We start from the raw sequence: 21,842 nt of genomic DNA on the forward strand, positions 1-21,842 counted from the left end.
GAAAGCAGTGGTGTGGTTTCTATATGAACAATAAAGAATACAAATAACCTTTATGAACCATCCAGATCTCTCAGGTCTTCAGGGACTGGTCAGCTTTCTGTCCCCAGAGTCAGAACTAAACATGGAAAAGCAGCGTTCAGTTATTATGCTCCAAATATCTGGAACAAACTCCCAGAAACCTGCAGGTCCGCTGCAACTCTGACTACTTTTAAATCCAGGCTGAAGACTTTTCTTTTTGTCGCTGCTTTTAATTGAACTATTCATATCTTAGACTGCACTGTAACTTTTATCCATGTATTTCTTCTTTTAATGTTTATTCTATTAGCTTTTCTTTTTAATGACTGATTTTAAATGCCATTTTCTTAATGTCTTTCATTTTTTGTAAAGCACTTTGAATTGCCTTGTGTTGAAAAGTGCTATATAAATAAACTTGCCTGCCTGCCTGCCTTGCCTTGCCTTGCCTTGCCTTGCCTTGCCTTGCCTTCACAAACAGGTATTTCATAATTGCTTACAATTGTAAGGAAGACATTTAAACTATTATTGGCAGTCACAGGCTGCTGTAAACTAAACACCACTCTCTCTGACATAACACCTCACTGAGTGATTTAACTAATGTCTAACTTTCAGGTTTTACTTTTCAGCCGCAGACCCCATGTCGCCTCTTTATGTGCGCCGCTAAGTTCCTCGTACTACTTGTGTACTTTAACGCGGCACGGCATCGTTTACAATTTGCGAGCGATTTTTCAGCGGTGCGCTGTGTTTCTCTTTCCATGTTTGTTGATAACTGAGACTCTCGGCCTCCGTATTCCGAAGCAAAGATCAAAGATCGTCTCTGCCGGTGCACCGATGTGAATCGGTGAATCTTAACATCCCTAGTGGACAGGTGTCTTTTATACAGGTAATACATTGATATTAGGAGTACTTTCTTAAAGGAAGAGGACTTATGTAACCGGTCTGTGGGAGCCAGAATTCTTGTTTTTTGCAAGGGGATCAAATACTTATTTCCTACAGTTAAATATAATACATTTTTCTCTTTTATATAATGTAATTTTCTGGATTTTCTTTTTTATATTCTTACTCTTGTAGTGATCACCTGTTGACATAATTCACCACGGAACTGTGGGGTAGGGGTATTGTTTCCGCACGGGCATATGTGTTGCCCTCTATATATATTGTGTGCCCTCCTGGTTTCTTCCTCTTGTCTTCCCGGGCTGCGACTCGACAACATCTGCATTTCTGCTGCTCATTACAGCTTTGTACCTCAATTGCACCTCCTCCGACTCTCTATCTCTCAGCACTACACTCTCACTGTTAAAATAAACCTACCATTAACATTATACACTGTTCATTTATTTGTAAGTGGGTGAAAAAAATAATCGGCAAGGGATCAAATACTTATTTCCTCCACTGTAGGTGTCATACTGAGGCCTGTACTACGAAGCCGGGTTTTCGCTTAGCGAGCTAAATTCAGGGAAAGATCTGGATTTCCGGTCCTTCGATGCTGATTCACTTCTTAGCGGGCTAGATCTCCACGGTAACTTATGCTGAACGGCTAGCCTGCTCCAGAGCAGGCTAGGTTCCAGGATAAGAGATCAACTCAGTGAAAGCACCGCCTGCTGACCAATCAGAGCTCAGTGTGCGGAGTTCTTCTTCTTCTTCTTCTTCTTCTTCTTCTTCTTCTTCTTCTTCTTCTTCTTCTTCTTCTTTGCTTTAATGGCGAATCGCTTCCACTTGGAGCATATATCGCCACCTACTGTTGATTTATTTAATGTCCATGTTAAATCCTTGTCCTCTGACCAGTGTTTTTGAGAAACTTGAAGATCAGCTTCATTTATTGAGTTACTTGCGAACATTGCCTTGAAATCCATATCCCTGATGTTAAGTTGTTCTAGTGCAGTTTTCAGAATGAGTCTTTGCCATGTATATTCCGGGCAGCTAAAAAATACATGATGTATTGTCTCTGATTGTTGGCAACCATCACAATTGCCAGTTGGATGTTTTCCAATCAGATACACTGATGAGTTTAATCCAGATTGACCCAATTTTATCCTGCTGTTAATGTTCTGTTCTCTTCTATTATTCCCCCAAGTGCTTTCCGTTCCTCCTTCCCTTTGTATCTGGTATAAATGTCTTCCTTTAGTGTTACTGTTGCTTGATAACAACTTTCGTAACTGATTTGACTTCTGCTCTATACTAATGGGTACTATTATATCAATCTGGTTTGCTTTCAATCCATTGTTTGCCAGTTGATCCACTACCTCATTACCTCTAATACCCACATGTGCTGGAATCCACACAAATTGAACAACAATTCCCAAATGTACTAACCTAAACATGATTTGCAAAATATGATGGAGAATATCCTGATGACATACTGATGAGAAGTAATTTATACTCTCCAAAGCTGTGCTGGAGTCAGAGCAAATGACCACTCACATTGGCTGTACTTCCTCTGAAGTGCTAGTGAGATAGCCATCATCTCTACTGTGTATACTGTGATGTGATCACTCGCTCGCTTATCCACTTTGACCTTTAACTCAGGAACATAAAATGCACAACCAGTTTTACCATTTTCTGGATTTTTGGATCCATCAGTAAATATATGTATAAACTGCCCATATTGTTCATGTAGAACAGTGTTCACGTAAGCCTGCACATTGATTTTATTTTCCATTGAATGTAACCATTTCAATAAGGATACATCTATTACAGGTTGAGGTAGCAACCATGGTGGAACAGCTGATAACAACAGTGTGCAGAGTTTAAAGCGATCAAGTCATATTACAGGATAAAGGGAATACAGTTTAAACTGCTGTTGCAGGAAAGACTGCCGGCCAAAATCACCGACTGTGTGAACGTGAAAATGAATAGAATATCACCATCTTCAGAGCAATCTGACTATTATAACATTAGCGTTAAGAAAGCTTACCTAAATATCTGCCACAACATGAGTAACCGGATCAAGGTAACATTACATAGCCTACAGTCCGCGGCACTGTGAGTGCAGACGTCGATGTGTCCCATTATCATTCATATCACATCATATCACATCATAATGTATCATATATTTCTTTATCTGAGTCAGCTGAGCTGTATCTGGCCGTGCAACACTCACAGTGTCACATACTGTATGCAGAAGTATTATTTTAAGCAACACATTAAGTTGACGAAACACTAGAGTCAAATGTAATTAAAGTCAGATCCACTCGTGTCTTAGACTGGGCAGTGATATCATAAACCTGTTAATGTACGCATTAAAATGTCATGGATGTTTAAAGTTTAACTTCTTCATATGTCTAAAATTATAGTTGACTTTTTATTCAAGAAGTATGACGCACTGCGCTGTCAGTATGTTGTCCATGTTTGTGATTGGTCGATCGCTCCAAATACCACCCATTTTATGTGAACGCGCACCGAACTAGATAGGGTACGGCTGGTTTGAGCGATCGAGTTGATAACCCGCGTCGTAGGACCGCTTTGCGAGAGCGCGTTTGACTGCTGCATCGGCAAGATCTCTAGTGTCCAGTACAAGAAGATCTACAATGCTCTTTTCACAGCATGGATTGCTGTCCATGTCTTATATAGCAGGGGTTCCCAACCTTTTTTCCCAAGAGCCCCCCCAAATGACTCCTGTTGGAAGTTGCGCCCCTCCCCCCTTGTGTGTGTGTGTGGGGGGCGGAGCGCAACTTCCAACAGGAGTCATTTGGGTACAGCGGTAATTCAAGTGTAAAAGTCTCAAAAATGCTACAACTACTGTCACAAACTGGGTGAATGTGAAGTATTTTGTTAAAGGAGGATGAAAGCGTAATTAAGGAGCATTATTGGAGTGACTTTGATGGTTATTGGACTCAGGATTAATTCATTTGGATTCCCGCTGTATGAAGAAATTAAAGTGGACCTATCATGCTATATTTGAATAATATATTGTAGGACCATACCTATATACAGGTGTAGCACTCCATAGGACTCCAATGGGTGTGTCCCAGTCAAAAGCCCAGCGGATGCCAGTGGCTGGGGGTGTTGCCAAATTGCTAGAGGGAGTTGCCAAATGTCCCCATTTGTTCAATTACAGGATTTAACCATGAGATGGCGCTTCATTCACAAATACACAAAGACAACTGGGTGTTGTAGAACTTAGTCTGTTTGCAATGTTTGCAGCTCTGCAGTTGTGTTTGCTGAATACTGTAGCATTTAATCACTTATTTGTTATGGTTTTCACAGGCTACTATAATGAAAAAACATCAATATTTTAGATCAAATAAAGTATATAGTTTGCTTTATGCAGTTTTTTTTTTGTAATATTGTTGGGGTGTTTTTACACAGTACATTAGATTGAAGTAAATCCATTTATACATTAAAATAAGATAAGATAAGATGGACATTTATTAATCCCCGTGGGGAAATTCAGTTGTTCAAACAGCAACAGGGTGAGAGTGAAAAACAGGATAGCACAGATTCACACAGATTAATAAAATCAAAAATAAGATGAGCGATAAAAATAATAATAATGACAAACTATGAAATAAGAAATGAATAAAACTAAAATGTAATTATCATATATTCTAATGTATTGTATTATTAAGTGATATCATACATTAACCCCATTATAGCAGATGCCACATTGAATGGATGAACACATTTATGCATCAATAATTACGAGTATTTCTAAATACAAGTTGTACAAATATTTATATGTATTTAATATTAATAACATAATGATTAATTTCAGATGATAATACTTTTCAGGGTTAGGTCCGAGGCCTGTACTACGAAGCAGGTTCAACCTAACCTGGATATGTTTGAGTTAGCCGGTTGGCCTAATCCAGGGATCACCAACTACATTTGTCCAAGGGCCAACATGTATCCAATAGACACAATCGCGGGCCAGTGATTTTTATATAGTCCACAATGCTAGTGGAGCACGCTCAGGTACTGCGGACCTTTAATTTATTATCTGAAACGATGTAATAACTTTTAAAACTTGTTCCAGTCACTTGCCCCATGCATTCAGCAGCAGCAGGCCATTCACTTTGATTTGATCTATGAAATGTCATCATTTCGACAATAAAGAAATGCTACATAAACGTTATCTTGCACATTTTATCCAACCATCTCCGTTTCTAACTTTCAATATATTATAAAAGAGATCTCTCTCTCTCTCACTGCGTGCGGGGGCGAGGCCTCACAGACACTCTGCATCTCTCTCACTCACAGACATGCTGCAGCGCTGTGCAGTGTGCACACAGTTCTGCCAGTAATGAAGATTACATTTTGTGAGGAAACTTTTCCACCAATAACTCCAATAAGTATTCCAAAATGTATTCACTTCAGGTTTATGAAAGTAACTGTAATCAGATTAGGCTACTCGTTTTTGAAATGTAACGCCAGCTGAATACAGTTAGCCTACTTGATTTGTATATTCTGCGTAACGCCGTTACATGTATTCCGTTACAACCAGTCTAGGTTACAACCCAACCCTGCTTCTAGACTACTGTCCCGCAGCTCCTGCCTCTCTGTTGGACTCCGTCGCAGCTGGGCTACTGCTGCGGAGCGCACAAAGCAGACTCTTCACAACGAAGGGTCACTTCTTCTTGAAGGCAGGGAAGGTTTCGCAGTATGCAGTCTACTGTCCCGCAGCTGCTGCCTCTCTGTTGGACTCCGGTACTGCACCTTACTCACGACGTTGTAAATGGGTGGGAGGCGAACGCAGTAACCACTCAGCTAACGCCACAGTCACCCCCGTCGTGCGGGCCGGATGAGAATGTCTGGCGGGCCGGATGTGGCCCGCGGGCCGCCAGTTGGTGGTCACTGGCCTAATCCAAAACATACGCGCTCTCGCTAAACGGTCCTACGACGCGGGTTATCAAGTGGATCGCTCAAGCCAGCCGTGTCCTATCTAGTAAGGTGCGCGTTCACATGAAAGGGGTGGTATTTGGAGCATTCGACCAATCACAAACATGGACAAGCGTACTGACAGCGCAGCGTCATACTTCCTGAATGAAAAGTCAACTATAAAATTAGACAAATATGAAGACGTTAAACTTTAAACATCCATGACTTAAACACTTTATCCAGGATAAAAGCCACATAGTTGCACCTGCAAGGGGAATACAGCTGGTAAAAGAAAAAGTGTTTGAATGCGTACATTAACAGGTTTATGATATCACTGCCCAGTCTAAGACACGAGTGGATCTGACTTTAATTACATTTGTCTCGAGTGTTTCGTCAACTTAATGTGTTGCTTAAAATAATAATTCTGCATACAGTATGTGACACTGTGAGTGTTGCACGGCCAGAAACGGCTCAGCTGACTCAGATAAGGAAATATATGATACATTATGATGTGATATGCCGCGGACTGTACTTAATGTTACTCTGATCCGGTTAATTATGTTGTGGCAGATATTTAAGTAAGCTTTCTTAACGCTAATGTTATAATAGTCAGATTGCTCTGAAGATGGGAGGTGATATTCTATTAATGTTCACGTTCGTGATTTTTGCCGGCCGTCTTTCCTGCAACTGCAGCTTTTCTGTATTTCCTTTCAGCTGTAATATGACTTGATCCCTTTAAACTCTGCACACTGAGCTCTGATTGGTCAGCAGGCAGTGCTTTCACTGAGTTGAGCTCTTAGCCTGCAACCTAACGGCCCCTACACACGGCGGTGTGCGTTGCCGCTTCAACGCTTCTGCCCATTCACTTTGAATGGGGTGACGTCATGATTCGCCGAACTGCATTGTGGGAGCAAAGCGTAGCTTCTCTCGCGGTGCTCGCTGCAAAAGTAGAGCAATGTTCTACTTTTGCCGCCTCGACGGAGGCGTCAGCCAATCAAATCCCGCGTATGCAAATCTAACAGTACAAGCGCTAGCCAATCAAACCGTGTGTATGTTGGGAGAGCCAGACCGCAGTTATTTCCCATATGTCAAAAAATGGACGAGAAAATGATCGTGGCGGTAGGGAATCACCCGGTACTATATTACCAGTCCCTCTTTACATACAGGGATACAAACCAGAGGAGCCAGGCATGGGGGGAGGTGGCAGAGACAGTGGGTGAAACTGGTAGGTTTTCGCCTGTTTGGGGAGTTTATATCCAGTGTACTTCGTTTGAATGGACAGCTAGCAAGCATAGACAGTATATTTAACCAGCATGGATGTAGCATGAATGCTTTGCTTTGTATGTCCGGGGCGAGACATTCATGTGATTGGTTGTTGCTCGCGTTGACTCCCCAAGCTCAAGACACGCCCACACACCCACACGGCGCCACGCCGCCGTGTGTAGGCTCCGTTACGGTACGTCCACACAGCGGCGTGCGTTGACGCTTGCCAGCGGGCGTGTCTGACACTCGACCAACAACCATCCTTGCCAACCTTGAGACCTCAGAAATCGGGAGCATTTCAAAACCACCGGGGGGGGGGGGGGGGTATTAGATTAACTTTAACATGCTTATTGTAGTGGTAAGTGCACTGCCTTGCGGCCTGTAGCACCATCCTAGATGGAGCATATGTGTGGGCTGGACCTGTATTTTAGGAGAGGAGTGAGCACAATCTTCCTCACCCTCTCAGACTTTGAGTTGCGCGCGCTGCTAAAGAGACGCGCTACCATGGAAACCAAACAATGGTGTAGCTGTATTAAAGTCTGATTGGAAACAGTCCTGAGTATATCTGATTTTGTCAGAAATCGGGAGAAATGCGGGAGAAATATGACCCCAGGAGGAAACCGGGAGAGGGCAATGAAATCGGGAGTCTCCCGCGAAAATCGGGAGGGTTGGCAAGTATGCCAACAACCAATCACATGAATCTCCCGCCCCAGATACACAAGAACGTGGTTTGATTGGCTAGAACTTGGACTGGCATATGATTCGATTGGCTGACGCCTCCGTCGAGGCGTCAAAAGTTGAACATTGCTCAACTTTTGAAGCGAGCAACGCCAGCAACGCTCCACGTCACTTCCCAAAATGCAGTTCGGCTAAAAGTGACGTCACCTCATTCAAAGTGAATGGGCAGAAGCGTTGGAAGCTTCAATGAACGCTGCTGTGTGGACGGGCCGTAACCTGCTCCGGGGCAGGTTAGCCGCACAGCATAAGTTACCATGGAGATCTAGCCTGCTAAAAAGAGAACCAGCTTCGTAGGACCGGAAACCCCGAGTTTTCCCTGAAGTTAGCCGGCTAAGCGAAAACCCTGCTTCGTAGTATATCCCCCAGATCACCTGAGAGCTGCCGTTTCATTCAGACTGTTTAAAAAAAAAACAACGGTCTGATTTTAACAACTCAATGTGTGATTGTTATAGCAGTAATATTAGACACTAATAATACAGTAAACTATTAACACTGTACATATTATTGTTTGCCCATGGGATTAGGATTATCGGTAGTGAGAGCCGTGCTGCATTTTCCTCCGGTCGGATGTGATATAAAAACAACGCGATTATTTTTGTTGTTGTAAACTCACGTGGATTAAACTACATGTATTAGTGCATTCATTTCAATTCGCGAACATATGATACATCAAATGATCGTGAGGATGTTGATTTAAAATCGTTTGTTTGAGCCGAGCTGCATTTCCTGATGAAAAAACATAGCGATGGTTTTGTATTTACGCCAACGTGGATTAAACAACATTATTTTGTTAAATAAAAACATGGGGATGTTTTGTAAATGATTACATGTCTCTTATTTAGCACAGAATATGATCCTATCCGTGACATAATGGATCTTAACAAATATCCGCTATATCAGATACCTGTAGATCTATCAGCTGTTTATTTCACATGAGTTCCACTGTGGCAGCTTTTTAATCACGGCTCCCCCTGGTGGATCCATAATCCATTGCAGCTGGTTTCATTATAATTAAATGTATTTATCAAGGGGGCGTATCAAGTCCTGCGAGGGGTTTTCCTTTTCAGCAGGGGCCCACCCCGTGCAGATCACGGACCCGCACGGGTAGGCGTCTGAAATGAAGCGCTACATCTGTAAAACATGTCTGTGAAGTTTTTTTTTTTACCAAGCAGATCATGCATTTTAGCCATGCCTCATTTCGCTCTATTTGCTCTTTTCCAGCCCTGTTTTTGCAACGGCTGAATCTGAGAAGTCTTCTTTGCTGCTTTTATGGCAGACTACAGCGCCACTTACAGGCCTGGCATATGTACTACAGCGTCTCCAACGCTTTTGAGCGGCAATGGCCGTGGCCGTGGCCCAACCCCCCATTCCCCTGATAGGTGGAGAGTTGCCCATATAGGCGGAGCACCCCTTTTCTGACGTCAGAACAATTCAAATCTGGATCAGCTCTGTTGCAGCCCGCTTGTTAGAGATTTGGGTATGGAGGAAAAGAGAGAGGGTTGTGTTTTCTGACACTTGGTGAGTTCCCTGACACACCGGCGAGACATATTCATGTATAAAAGACGTACAAAAGTGCATTTTGCATGATAGGTCCCCTTTAAAGGACGCCGCAAGTGGAAACAATTCACAAAGGGATTAAACTTTTTAAAACACATGCTCAAAGTAAGCCGGATTTTGCCGATGTGTTCATGTGGATTCAAAAGTCGTAAATAATCTACAAAATGGAGGAGATCGATCTGATCGGAGCAACTGTGACAAATAATCTGAAACCGGCATGGACAGTGACTATGTTTTAAAAATGCGCTTATCCAGAAATGCCTGGTTTGGAAACTTTACGGACAGAAGAAACATTTCTATTAAAGAAAGAATTATACATTTCTGTCTTTTTATGCCTATATTAGCTACTAACTTGTATTGTATTGCGTTACAATTATATGTAAAAAATAAAAATAAAAAAAAAGTCTAAATATGATATTTGGCCTCAAATCATCTGAGGCCCTGTGATCTTTGGCGCCCCCCTGAGGGGGGCGCGCCCCCCAGGTTGGGAACCACTGTTCTATAGCACCAGTTAGTGCTTTAACATCTCGTGCAAATGCCATTTGTGCATGTTTGGTCTGCTCATGGTGCCGAGTTTGGAGGAGTTAATGATGAATGTTCCTCAATATGCTTGCTCACCCTCCTTCAAATTTGAAAGACCAGTAATTACGATCATATATCAAATTTCAAAGGAACAGTTCAGCGCCCCACAACTTTACAGCAAACAGTTACAACCTTGACTTTACATCAGGAAGAACAAACATTAAAGAAGTGGCACAAGTTAGGGTTAAAAAACGTGTATTCAGCTAAAACATATACATCGCTGCAGTAAGTTATTATCCAGTGGAAAGTCCTTACCTACTGGCCTAGTTAAATCAAAGTGGTTACTTTTTTTTGGCTGGGCAGTGTAGTTTTACACACCGTCTTATTTTACTTTCTCAGGACTTGAAACTGTTTTTTGGGGGCAGACCCCCACAAATAGTCCAGCAGATAGAATTGTGCTTTTGATGATAAAAACATGAACTTTGGCACACTGTTAGAGCATGCCCTAAGGAGGACTTTTGGCTATAGGGCCATCGAATATTTGTCCAATGGCGAGGTGAGGCCCCACCCAGTCTGCGTGATCTGTGTGTAGGGAGGGGCGGGCCTGCTTCCACCCCTCTTCCACATCATCAAACATCATCCATGTATCCTACGCCGTCTTCTTGCCCCTGCCATCAAAAGATGACACAGTGCACATCCAGTAAATGCATGGAACATTGGTAAGGCTATGCATCGATCTTGACCTAGTGATCTCGCCATCTCATGAGCTGCTAAATGCCTAAAACTCTTCCCAGCTCCAAAGGCAACCCACAGCTCAGTGATGTTGAGGGATTGGGCTGCTGTGACTGCAGTACTACCACATCTGTGTCAACTGTGCCTATTGACACCTTGTTATACCCTTCCTTCACAGCATCTCCTAGGTGCAGTAGGATGCGGGTATCAGCCTCCTCATGTGTGCATGGTGCAAATACTGATTATATGTTTGCCAGTGTTGAGGGCTGTCACACTGGTTGCCAGGAAGGAGAACAGTTCAGCCCTCTTGTCTTCAATGCGCAGAAACTCTGGCAAGTTTCCAGGAATGACACTGGATGGCTCAACGTGTCTATGAACTCCCTTCCCTCTCTTGCTGCGTGTTTCAGCCTTCAGACTTTCGTGGAAATATTCATCCCACACGACATCGACTTTGCTGACATGCTCCAGCTGAGAGCATGTCAGTATGGTGAGAACACTTTCTGCACATAATCAAAAAACGTCTTAGCAGCACCAGGTCGCATGTTCACATGAGCAGCCCCATCAAGGATAATGACCTGTACTCCGGGCTGGACTGGCCATCTGGCATACCGGGCATTTTCCCGGTGAACCGACGTGCCTTTTGGACCGAAACGTCATTTTTTTTTTTCTGAAGTCCCGGCCCATAAGACGGGTAGATTGGCCCTCTGTTTAAATGTTTTTAGTAATTGACACTGGGCCGGCCCAATCAAATCTTTAATCACCTCCCCCTTTGGGCCGCTCGGTGTGCATCATTAAATCACGCCCCCAGGAGGTGAGCCGGCCGTTGAAGCCAAACTGCCTTTTTTTTCGAGAAAATTGCGGTCAAGAAAAAAGCAGGCCCTTCGTGCTGATGCTGCCGCTTGTGTCAAAATAGCCGAGATGTTTAGTACAGGTGCAGGTCCATTAATATCCCCTTGATGAAGCACTAATAAGACAAATACTATAAGAGAAACATTCGTTAGCCTACAAGCTAGTAAGCTGGCTTTTTAGGTTTTCCCTGGCAAGTTAAAATATAGCTTAATGGGATTCTGATACGTTGTCTCATTGAAAGTTAACCAACATTCATGAACAATTACCGTCAGCTGGCAGCTTGTTTTGTTTAGTTTATTTACTTATTTGGTTATAAGGGCAACAGTGGTCTTTTGGGATCTGAACAATTTTTTTTATAGTCAGCTTTTTGTGGTAGTTTTGATTGACAATATATAGAATGAAGAATATAGAAATAGATAAAAAAAATTAGGCACACATGTAGTTTTGACCATTAACTGTGTGGTATTGTTATGTCAATGCCTATTTGTATGGACCTCTATCAGGGAATCCATTAATTCTGTATCATTGTGTTGAGCCAGGTAGCATCCCCAGAGGAGGAGAGTGTCAGCGAGAGTGAGGAGAGCAAAGAGCAGGAGGAGATAGATTACTTTGCCCGCCCCGAGCCGTCTATGTTACAGATGTTTTTAGAACAACAACATACCAGAACTCCAGTTGTGCAGAAGGTATTCACCTGTAAAGATGGCACCAGCAGAAAGTGGCTTACATATTGCAAGGGACGTCATATGTTGTTTTGTATGTCTGGCATTTGGGAAGACGACTGACACTGGCACATTTATAACTGGAATGTCAGATTGGAGGCACGCACACCAGCATACAGAGGAGCACGAAAAAAGAGCATTACACATTCAACCTGTGCTGAAGCTTTTTTCTAACGGTGCTCTAAAGCAGACATCGAAAGCAGATTCTATCGCTCGAAGTGGAGTCGAAAGAGATGAGTTTTCAGTCTGGAAGATGTGTATGCTTTCTGCTGTCCTGATTTCAATGGGGAGCTCATTCCACCATTTTGGAGCCAGGATAGCAAACCCACGTGTTTTTGCTGATGGGAACTTGGGTTGGCCTACCTGCCTGTCAGCCTACCATCTGTGCACACACTTATCTTGTGCGCTCATCGGTCATGTCCGTGTGTGTTGGAGGAGGGGCTCTGTAAGGAAGTCTGAAGTTGGTGCATTATGGAATGTGGCTCATTAAAAAATAAGTACAGCTATTGTCTCCCTCTTGTATAACTGGTCGGCCCCACCTGCAGCAGGTACACCAGGGTTGACAACTCTCACGCATCTGGCGTGTGACACACGTGTTCACTCTCAATCTCACACTGCCCAAACTATTCTCACGGCCAAAACAAGATGAACCGGTGATCGTTTTTGGTTGGTTATTTACAATGTTGAGTTGACTGCTGCTCAAGCTGTTGATCCGCTCCCTCCCCGCCTCCACCACCATCAGACCCCCCTATTAGTGCTCGGTCACTGTTCGCTTTGTGAGAGGGTTTGAAGGTCTAATTTCTAATGATTGATAGTTACACATACTTGTGGTATGTATTACTTTAGTTTGCCCCTGGTACGTAAAAAGGATAATAATAATAGCGTTTTTTTAAATTATACTGAGTTATTCTTCTTGTCAGGAACCGCTACTATTCGTTTGTTTTATGGATTTGGTCCGGTCTGGGTCTAAATGCCAGGGCCGATTTGCTGTCCCAGTCCAGCCCTGCCTGTACTGTGCGGTGAGATGCATTCTCTCGTAAATAAATCAGGTCCTCCAAACAGCCCACCAATCTGACTTGGTACCAATTCTCAGCTTGCCCATTTGTGACAATGATGGTGGCCTTTCGGGAGTCTTCTTGAGCATGGGGCCTTCAGGCGCTGCAGGATTTTATCCATTATGGTGTAGTGTGTTAGCAATAGTTTTCTTGGTCACTGTGGTCCCTGCTGCCTTGAAATCATTAACAAGTTGCTCCTGTGTAGTTCTTGGCTGATACCTCACCTTTCTCATGATCATCAATATGCCACGGGCGAGATCTTGTGTGGAGCCCCAGACCGAGGGCGATTGATTGTTGATTGATGCCCATTTTATTTTGTTTCCATCTCCGAATAATCGCACCAACAGTCTCCTTCTCCCCAAGCTGCTTTCTGATGGTCTTCCACATTAATCAAGAATTTGTTTGGTTTGAACACACAGCAAGAACATACTGCAGTTGTGATTGTGAACTAAAATGATCCCAGCAGCAATGAATGATCAAATCATCAAAGTGAAAACCACATTTCTTTATATGTGTGGTCAACACATATAAAGAAATATGAGTGACTTATCACGATGCGTTCAGCCTTTGAACTGTCAATCAGTTTTGAAGATTTTTGCCTCGTCCTGTCATTTTGAACTGAGCCAAGGACAGGCGAAAGATGAGGAATGAGGGTTTTTCTTATTCCACATTATCATAGTTATACAAATTGCATTGCCCATTTACTGTTGAAATGAGTTCCTGACATCAGAAACAAGTGTTTTTCTGGTACATGTAATTGACCGTGTAGCTCTGTCAGCTATTTTTAGCCCCCCTGTTGCTCTGACAAGTTTCCCCAGAGACTCTCATCCAGCAGTGCTCCACTGACCTTGCTCAGCTCCATAGTGTGACAATACCGACAATTGTCTATAGTGACAAAAATGAGGTACATCGGACTAAAACACACCTCATCATCTCAAATGAAGCCCCAGCTGTAGCCAGGATTATGAAGATATATCTTTTTTGAAGCAGTTACTTGCAATTATCAATGTATGTCTTTCAGACATTAGTCCCACAGAGACATAATCAATTTGAGCTTTTTGTCATGTTTTATCAAGCTGCTTTAAGACTAAGTAATGTCTTATTTTACTCCTCTTTGGATTGCAGTCTCAAACCAAAAAAGGTAAACATATATTACTTAGTTTTCTTTATTCAAACAGCAGTTTGGTGGTACTGTAGATTGCCCCAAATCATAACCATGCATAATGTAGCTTTGCACCTGATCCTACTGGTGATTTAAAAAGGATAATTTCAGTAAATTATAAGCATGTTTATTCCTTTTGTATCCTCTCATTTTGTATGTATTCATTTCAGCTGTTCTGAGAATGAACACCTTATTTGCGTCATTGTGGTCATAAAAACATTAACAATGCTTTGTCATTGCTTTGTTCTTGTCCCTTCATATTACACATTAACTCCAGCAGGAGGGAGGTGTTCAAATGTTCCCTTATCAGACACCTCTGCATGTGGCTAACTGCTCCGTGTGCCAAGCATTTGTCACCTTGAAAAACTGGCATCCAGTGGTGTGTGTGCTGATACATTCAGATTTTTTTTAAGATAACAATCAATGTATTGTTTTAACATCAAAGTGCCTAAAACCACCACCTACAGCATTATCAACGCTCACAAGTTCTGGTTCTGAATTATGATTATATTACAATTAAAATACAACCACAGATGAGAAATTATCTGAGGATGAGTCTGTGTTTGAATGATATGTTATTTTTGTATGAAGGATTTGTGTTGTACATGAAATAGTGACAGGTTCTTCTTTCAGTGTCTCGTGAACAATAATGCCTCTAGTAGGCATAAAAGGCATGTTTCTGTTTCTTTAGCGTTGTTTTTTGACATCACACTTAAAATAAAAAGGTTGGAACACTGTCACAACTGAATCAGGGAATCTCAGCTCAACATACTACGGACTATCAATCACAGTCAACCTCTTTTATCTTACCAAAGAGTAGATGGCAGATATCACATAATGATCTATGGCCCATTGAGCTTTTCTGTACTGAACAACATATTCAAACCATTAAAAGTTTGTAATAATTGTATTCTATTTGATGGGGGCAAAGACCATTTCAGTTGTAGGTAATACATTGGGTATTTGTACCATATTGTGTTCACTGCTGTTAAAAATAGCCATTATGTGAGAACAAATACAATATCAGAATAATATAGCATTTTTGAAACTCTTGAATGGCAGTCTGTCTCTTAATTTAAGATGGATACAATATAAAAACATTATTTTGACAGAATTGCCAAAACATATGTGCAAACAAATTATAAAACTCACTTTGTTCAAAAAGAGAACACTTGAAAAGAGTTGAAATGTACATCATCATAATGTATTCTTTGAAATAGGCTGAAACAACGTTCATGATTACCTAAGTAAGGTTACCGGTTACCTAACCGCAGAAGTTTATAAATCAATTTGTCTTGGCTTCGTTATTATTTAAGAAAGCAGACATGTTGTTAGGCAGATTATACCGTAAAAACAAGATAGTGACATACACTACAGATTTTAGAATCATAATAAAAAAAAGTTTATTTTTGCTATGATGCCAACACTCAATAGGCGCGTTCACACCGCAGTACTTTTCCCACTTTAGTTCCGATATAGTTCCGAAATGTTGCGTTCACACCAAAAAAATCCAGAACTAAAATGAGTTCATCAGAACCTTTTTACCCCCTTTTCCGTCCCTGCTAGAGAGCAGGTACTTTCGTGGGAGAAAAAGGTGTCTATGTCTGATTGGCAGGGCGGATTGCTTATGGCAACACAAAAGAAAACATGGGAGCGGTGGAGATGAGGAGGTGTCGGCGTTCTGGCGATTTACTCGGAAGGCTTCAGTAGAAGCTGCTGGGACTCCCAGCCGTTTCTACTGAAGCCAGTCCCCAACTCCGGGGACGGGTGGCAGTATACGCCGTGAAGTTGTTTGCGGCCTGCCAGTAAACCCAAAGCAGAAGAAGAATAAGTGACGTCTGCGGCTTCATTTGCCTAATCCTCCCCCAGGAATTTTTTCCGGTGTGAACGCGATCTGTACTTAGTTCATGAGAACTAAAGAGCTCTCATGAACTAAGTTCTGATGAACCTTTGTGGGAAAAGTACTGCGGTGTGAAAGCGCCTATTATCAGCATACCATCCCTACCAATAAAAACATGATTTATTCCGTCTTCACTTGTAGACTACATGATAAAAGATACATTATTGTATTATACATAATAATGTAAAAAGGCCCCAATTGCATGTGAGCAGCTTTAAATAAACTATAAATAAAAAATCCTTTAGGCCTCAAGTCAAACATTAAAAAACCACAAACTATTAAACCCAACCACAATTTGAATCCAAGAAGGAAGCTTACATTACTTCGTATTCTCACGTTATATGTATAAAAGTAAAATATTTCACAGGCTACTTAAAATGGTTAAACTCCCAGGTTGCCTTTCTCCTCTGGCAGCAGTTTTTCCTTCGCTGAGTCGGGAGGGACTCTTTGTGGAGTCTTCTTCATTTCTAGACTTTTGACCCAAGTGTAGGCTGAAGAGCCCACAAGAACCATCATGTTGCTCGTCCACCACAGCAGGCTTTTACTGGAGGAGTTGTACACCACTGCAATGACAGTCTGAGCACAGGCCTTTGCTGTACCTGAGACATTGTGTGTGAGTGGACTGGTAAACTTGATCTGGAGGCCTGTGACGTAGCCGATAGCGAAACCAAACACTCCTCCGAGCGTCATCATGCCCCAAAACTTGAGGTCAGAGGAGCGGCTGAAGCTGGCCAGACTGCCCAACTCTCCGAACAACAGAATGAGCGGCAGGAAGAGGACGCAGGCGTTAATGTTGTTGTAGTAGGACAGTTTCCAGATGTTTCCTTCTACTGCTGGCATCACCTTTTTGGTGAAGATGGCGTTCAGAGAGACACATGCGCTGGCCACCACCCCGAAAAAGACGCCTGTCCAGGAGAGGTTCCCCGTCATGCCTTCCTGGTCCACACCAAGCCAGAATCCACCTGAGAAGCATGGACACAAGCAGGACTGTGAGAACACCATACACACAGACCTGTCGCGATAATCAATCAATTGACTTATCGTACGATAAATAAAAATGGACTCAATAACTTTTTGGAGCTCGATAAATTGCAGTTTACATGCGTGTTTGTTTACATAAGGATGTGACCAGCATTTTAGCCAGGCGCGCTGTGAGGGGCGGGGCTCACACACAGCCCATGACACAGCCAGGTCAGGACACTCCGCATGCAGCAGTGTAGCAGTGTAGCAGCCAAATTAATAATATAGAGACAAGCAGGAGATAACGTGTGACTGACTCGAGGGGAATTTGAAGTTAAATGGAAGTGGTTGCAAAACCTAATACCACATCTCCGGTGTGGGAATATTTTGGATTTAAGCCAAATCAACGAGGCGAACCTACAGACCTGAATGGGCCGGGCAGTGTGTCGCATTTGTTTTAAAAAGGTAGCAACTAAAGCTAGCAATACCACCAACCTTAAACTGCACCTGAAACACAACCTACCCATTCCGTTTTCCCAGCTGGGATCAAACATGGCAGCTGGAGATGGAGAGCCCCCACCTTCCTGACAGTTTGCAATCAAAGATGCATTTGCCCGACAATGCAAACATCTTGGTGTTCCTTGCTCGAAATCTTTGAAATACAGATTTGGATATGGCCTGTTGAGGCATCTGGGTCTTTGTATGGACAGACTGTACACTTGACTGTTGTTTTAAAGAGGGGGTTTTGTGTGTGCCTGAGTGTGTGTGTGAGCCTGAGTCTATTTAATTGATTGTTTTGGTTGTGTGTGATTTTAATTACACACACTCAGGCACACACAAAATTAAAATGTGTTATAATTAAATGTATTTGTTTTATTTATTATATATAATTTATATATTTGAATATGATTTCACATTTCATTTGCAATGTTGAATGTTCAATAAAAAGTTCTGTTTGAAAGGATGTACTTTATATATTTATATATTATCATTATGTCAGTGGTCTAAAATGGTCTTACAACGGTGCCGACAATATTATCGTTTATCGCAATAATTTCCGGGAAAATGTATCGTCCAACAAAATTAATTATCGTGACAGGCCTACATACACATAAAGCATTTTAACACTTGAACAGTCAAGTTGCTGAGTTTTAATCAGAAATGTGCCAACATCTTGCATTCTAGTATGTTGTTCAAGTCATACAAGTAATTAAATAGTATATTATTCCAGATTTTAATTAATATAGGTTTTGAATAGGGTTGTATCGAGTATTTCAAACAGTAAGTTTACAACTCTATCCACGTGTTCATTGTTTGGGCCCCATTTAAGTTTATAACAATACTTTGCTTCAAACTTTGTTGCAAAAGCTAAAAGTAGTAAAACAATGAGAGCAACAACTGTTTTCTGGGTTTGGTGTAGAAAAACTTGACTGGCTTGAGGATAATGCAGAAGATAGATTTCTGACACATCTACTAATTAATCTTAAGAAACTGTTTTATGTTTAGTTATTCAGCACATGTCAATAATAGTTTCCAAATGAGTCACCTTACTATTCATCTAGTATAGAGATAAAACCCTGCGATATCATCCACACACCCTACGGGGGGAAAACCCGTTAACATACCTAGTATGACCCCGCAACACATTATGGCTTGAAGTGATGTGGTTTGTTTCAGGATGATGTACGACAACAGCACGTTAAACACTGTGCTGAGAGAACGACCGACCGTGTAGAAAGCCACTCCGACATATTTCAGGCACAGGTTGTTGAAGGTGATCATGCTGATGAACACAATGGACAGTGGAAGGACCTCCCGGGACGTCTTCAAGTCAAATTTGACCGACGGGAAGTCGATGAGACCCGGGCACACTTTGGACAGCAGCTGCATGAGCCAGCACAGTCCCACAGTCACCAAACATTGGTAAAACGTGACAAACAATGGTGCGTCCAATTCTCGGTTGTCCAGCAGATAACTATTGAGAAACACCATTGTTATGGAGACAAACCAGTACAGTGCAACCACAGCTCCTATCCGGACAGCCCGGAGTATGAACGTCTCTCCATCGCCATCCGGGTTCATCGTTTCCGAGCCGGCTAGAGCCATCCTCAGGATACTGGACCGCTTCAGCTGAGTCCTGTTCATGGTTAAAAATAGAAACACTGTGTAAAAACTGCAGCATTTACATAAACCTATATGTAGCTACATGGTACAAACATGACGACTGTGTTCGGCTAACAGCCATAACAAAACGACTTCCGATTTAGATTTTCAGAATAAAAGCTCATCTACACAAATCCTAGCTCGAGCCAAACCAAATTATTCTTGGGTATGAGATAATTCCAGTTAAAAATGACCATACGAAGTGAGACCAACTGTACAGCTTTTGAAAAAAATATATACAAAACCCCTGTCGTGCCTTTTCATGCACAGAAAAAGTATAGCATTCAAAACCATTCATACAATTTGCATTTAGACACCATGCCACTTGTATTTGTTATCGTGTTATATCGCTGGGACAGTTCAGAAGTAGCATGGCAAATATGTTTTGACATGGCCCAGATCAGAATGCGTACCTTGTGTGTTGGCCCATCCATTTGTCTAATCTTTAAATGCTTTGACTGAACTGTTTTTATCTTGAAGATATATGCAAAGCCGGAAGTGTTTCCAAGCAGGACTTCCTCGTTTGAACTAACATTTACATTTAAAGAGATAGTCATGGAAAGTGTCTTTGACTACATATTCCTAGTAGTGGCGTAGTTTAGTGTCCATATTGTTCTCGCTTTATTAATAAAAAGTGTTTATGAGCTCTTGCTAATCAAAATAGTAATAATATTAAATATGTTGTAGCTACGGTGCACTACGTTGCGAGTTTAACTCTATCGGTTGCATTTACCCTTTTATATCTAGAAGATATGTGTTTAGTTTTAAATATTACCTGACAAACATTGTTTTTTCTTGATTAGGCAATGTAGGCTATGTTTAATGTTTTTTGTTTAAAAAAAAAAAAGGTTTTCATACCTTCAGTTGATGCTATAAATCCAGTATGCAGTGTCTATCAGGAAGTGTTCTGCCCTTTTAACGAGCTGTCCTTCCCCTCCTGCTCCAAGGCAGGCAACAACACAGGCTGCTTTTATATGACATGCATTTCCTGATATCACTTCACCTGACAGACATAGGCGGCGCATGAGGCTCAGGTTTGGGAAGGCTAAATAACTTTTTTTACCTGACGCTGCCTGCCTCCGGCGTCTATAGAAAAGAGATCAACTCAGTGAAAGCAGTGCACCGCCTGCTGACCAATCAGAGCTCAGTGTGCAGAGTTTAAATCTATCAAGTCATATTACAGGATAAAGGAAATACAGTTTAAACTGACGTATGCAGAGAAGACGCCGACGTGTCGCACTTATCATTCATATCACATCATCAATCACATCATCGATCATATAATATCATATAGTCCTATCATATATTTCCTTATCTGAGTCAGCTTCTTGAGCCTTATCTGGCCGTGCAACACTCACAGTGTCACATACTCAACCTGATCTCACCAGAATGCGTGACTCCACCACGACTCCTTAACACCACAATGCGTGGTGGAGTCACGAACTTTGTTACATTTGCGTGTCGGCACCACGCAAACAACCGCTATGTAAAGTGAATGAGGCTCCTTTGTCGTGGTGCACGCACGCATTTCTACAACGTGCATTGTGTGTAATGCAACTGTTATTTTTATTAAATTAGTTTTTAAGGAAGGCCAGAGCTTCAGCTGTGTCAAATAGATTGTTCCCTTCAGTTAACGTTATTTAAAAGATAATGATCATGTCCCCTGTATTGTATTACGAGCGTCCATTCCCATTGGATAACGGAGAATTTTACACCCGGAAGTAAGTAGCCTATTCTCCTTACTGTCGATTGGTTTTACAGTGATATCTGCACTACTCACTACTCATGGGGTCACTCCGGCCAATCACAAAGCTTTGCTGCGTTCAAGTGCATTATTCTGGCACAGGAAGATCACACTCTCACTCCCTAAGCGTCCAATAGCGACGTTTGGTCAGTGTCCGTGGCGTCCAATTGTGACGCTCCTAGGCTCCTTCAGCGTCATAAAGGGACGCAAATAGCTTTCAACTGATTGCAATGTATTCCCATCTGCGTCGGGATTTGACGCTCATGGAAGCACGGCATTCGTTTATGCCGGCTGCCCTTAAAGGCAATGTGAGCATCCATTCCCATTGGATAACGGAGAATTTTACACCCGGAAGTAAGTACTCCTCTTACTGTCGATTGATTTTACAGTGATATCTGCACTACTCATCAACTAAAAAACACCAGATTATCCTTGTTAATTACACAACATTGATTGGTTTGAATTGTGTACAATGCTTTTGTATTTTCCCCCTTCGATTCGGAGAAACAAATATATTTTCGGAGTTTTTGGACGGTAGAAGACACTACACTACCCAGAATCCTCAGCTATCGTTTGGGACTACACCATGTGCTTAGCTTGACAAACCCCGTGATCAGTCCTCAACCTCTGTGATTGGATGCGCGAC

The 21,842-nt window shown here is 42.1% G+C and overlaps 1 protein-coding gene across 2 annotated transcripts; it reads right to left on the reverse strand.

Moving 5' to 3' along the window:
* Positions 1 to 15,317: 15,317 nt before the first annotated feature.
* On the reverse strand, positions 15,318 to 20,412 carry slc35c1 (solute carrier family 35 member C1). Of its 2 annotated transcripts, none has more exons than XM_034079261.2 (3): positions 20,311 to 20,412; positions 18,915 to 19,426; positions 15,318 to 17,291 (listed from the first exon to the last, which is right to left on the reverse strand). In XM_034079261.2, the coding sequence occupies exons 2-3, from the start codon at positions 19,393 to 19,395 to the stop codon at positions 16,711 to 16,713; spliced, it is 1,062 nt and encodes a 353-aa protein (XP_033935152.1). In that variant the 5' UTR covers positions 19,396 to 19,426; positions 20,311 to 20,412; the 3' UTR covers positions 15,318 to 16,710. The 2 variants fall into 2 exon arrangements, with proteins under 2 accessions (XP_033935152.1, XP_033935144.1); XM_034079253.2 differs by lacking the exon at positions 20,311 to 20,412 and adding an exon at positions 19,866 to 19,925.
* Positions 20,413 to 21,842: the final 1,430 nt, after the last annotated feature.

This window comes from Pseudochaenichthys georgianus, chromosome 3 (genome assembly GCF_902827115.2).
Source record: "Pseudochaenichthys georgianus chromosome 3, fPseGeo1.2, whole genome shotgun sequence".
In the NCBI taxonomy this organism is placed as follows: Eukaryota; Metazoa; Chordata; class Actinopteri; order Perciformes; family Channichthyidae; genus Pseudochaenichthys; species Pseudochaenichthys georgianus.

Coding starts and splice junctions, on each gene's coding strand:
- slc35c1 (XM_034079253.2), bottom strand. Junction 17,292..18,914: donor GTGTTGCGGGGTCATACTAG/GTATGTTAACGG, acceptor CATGCTTCTCAG/GTGGATTCTGGCTTGGTGTG.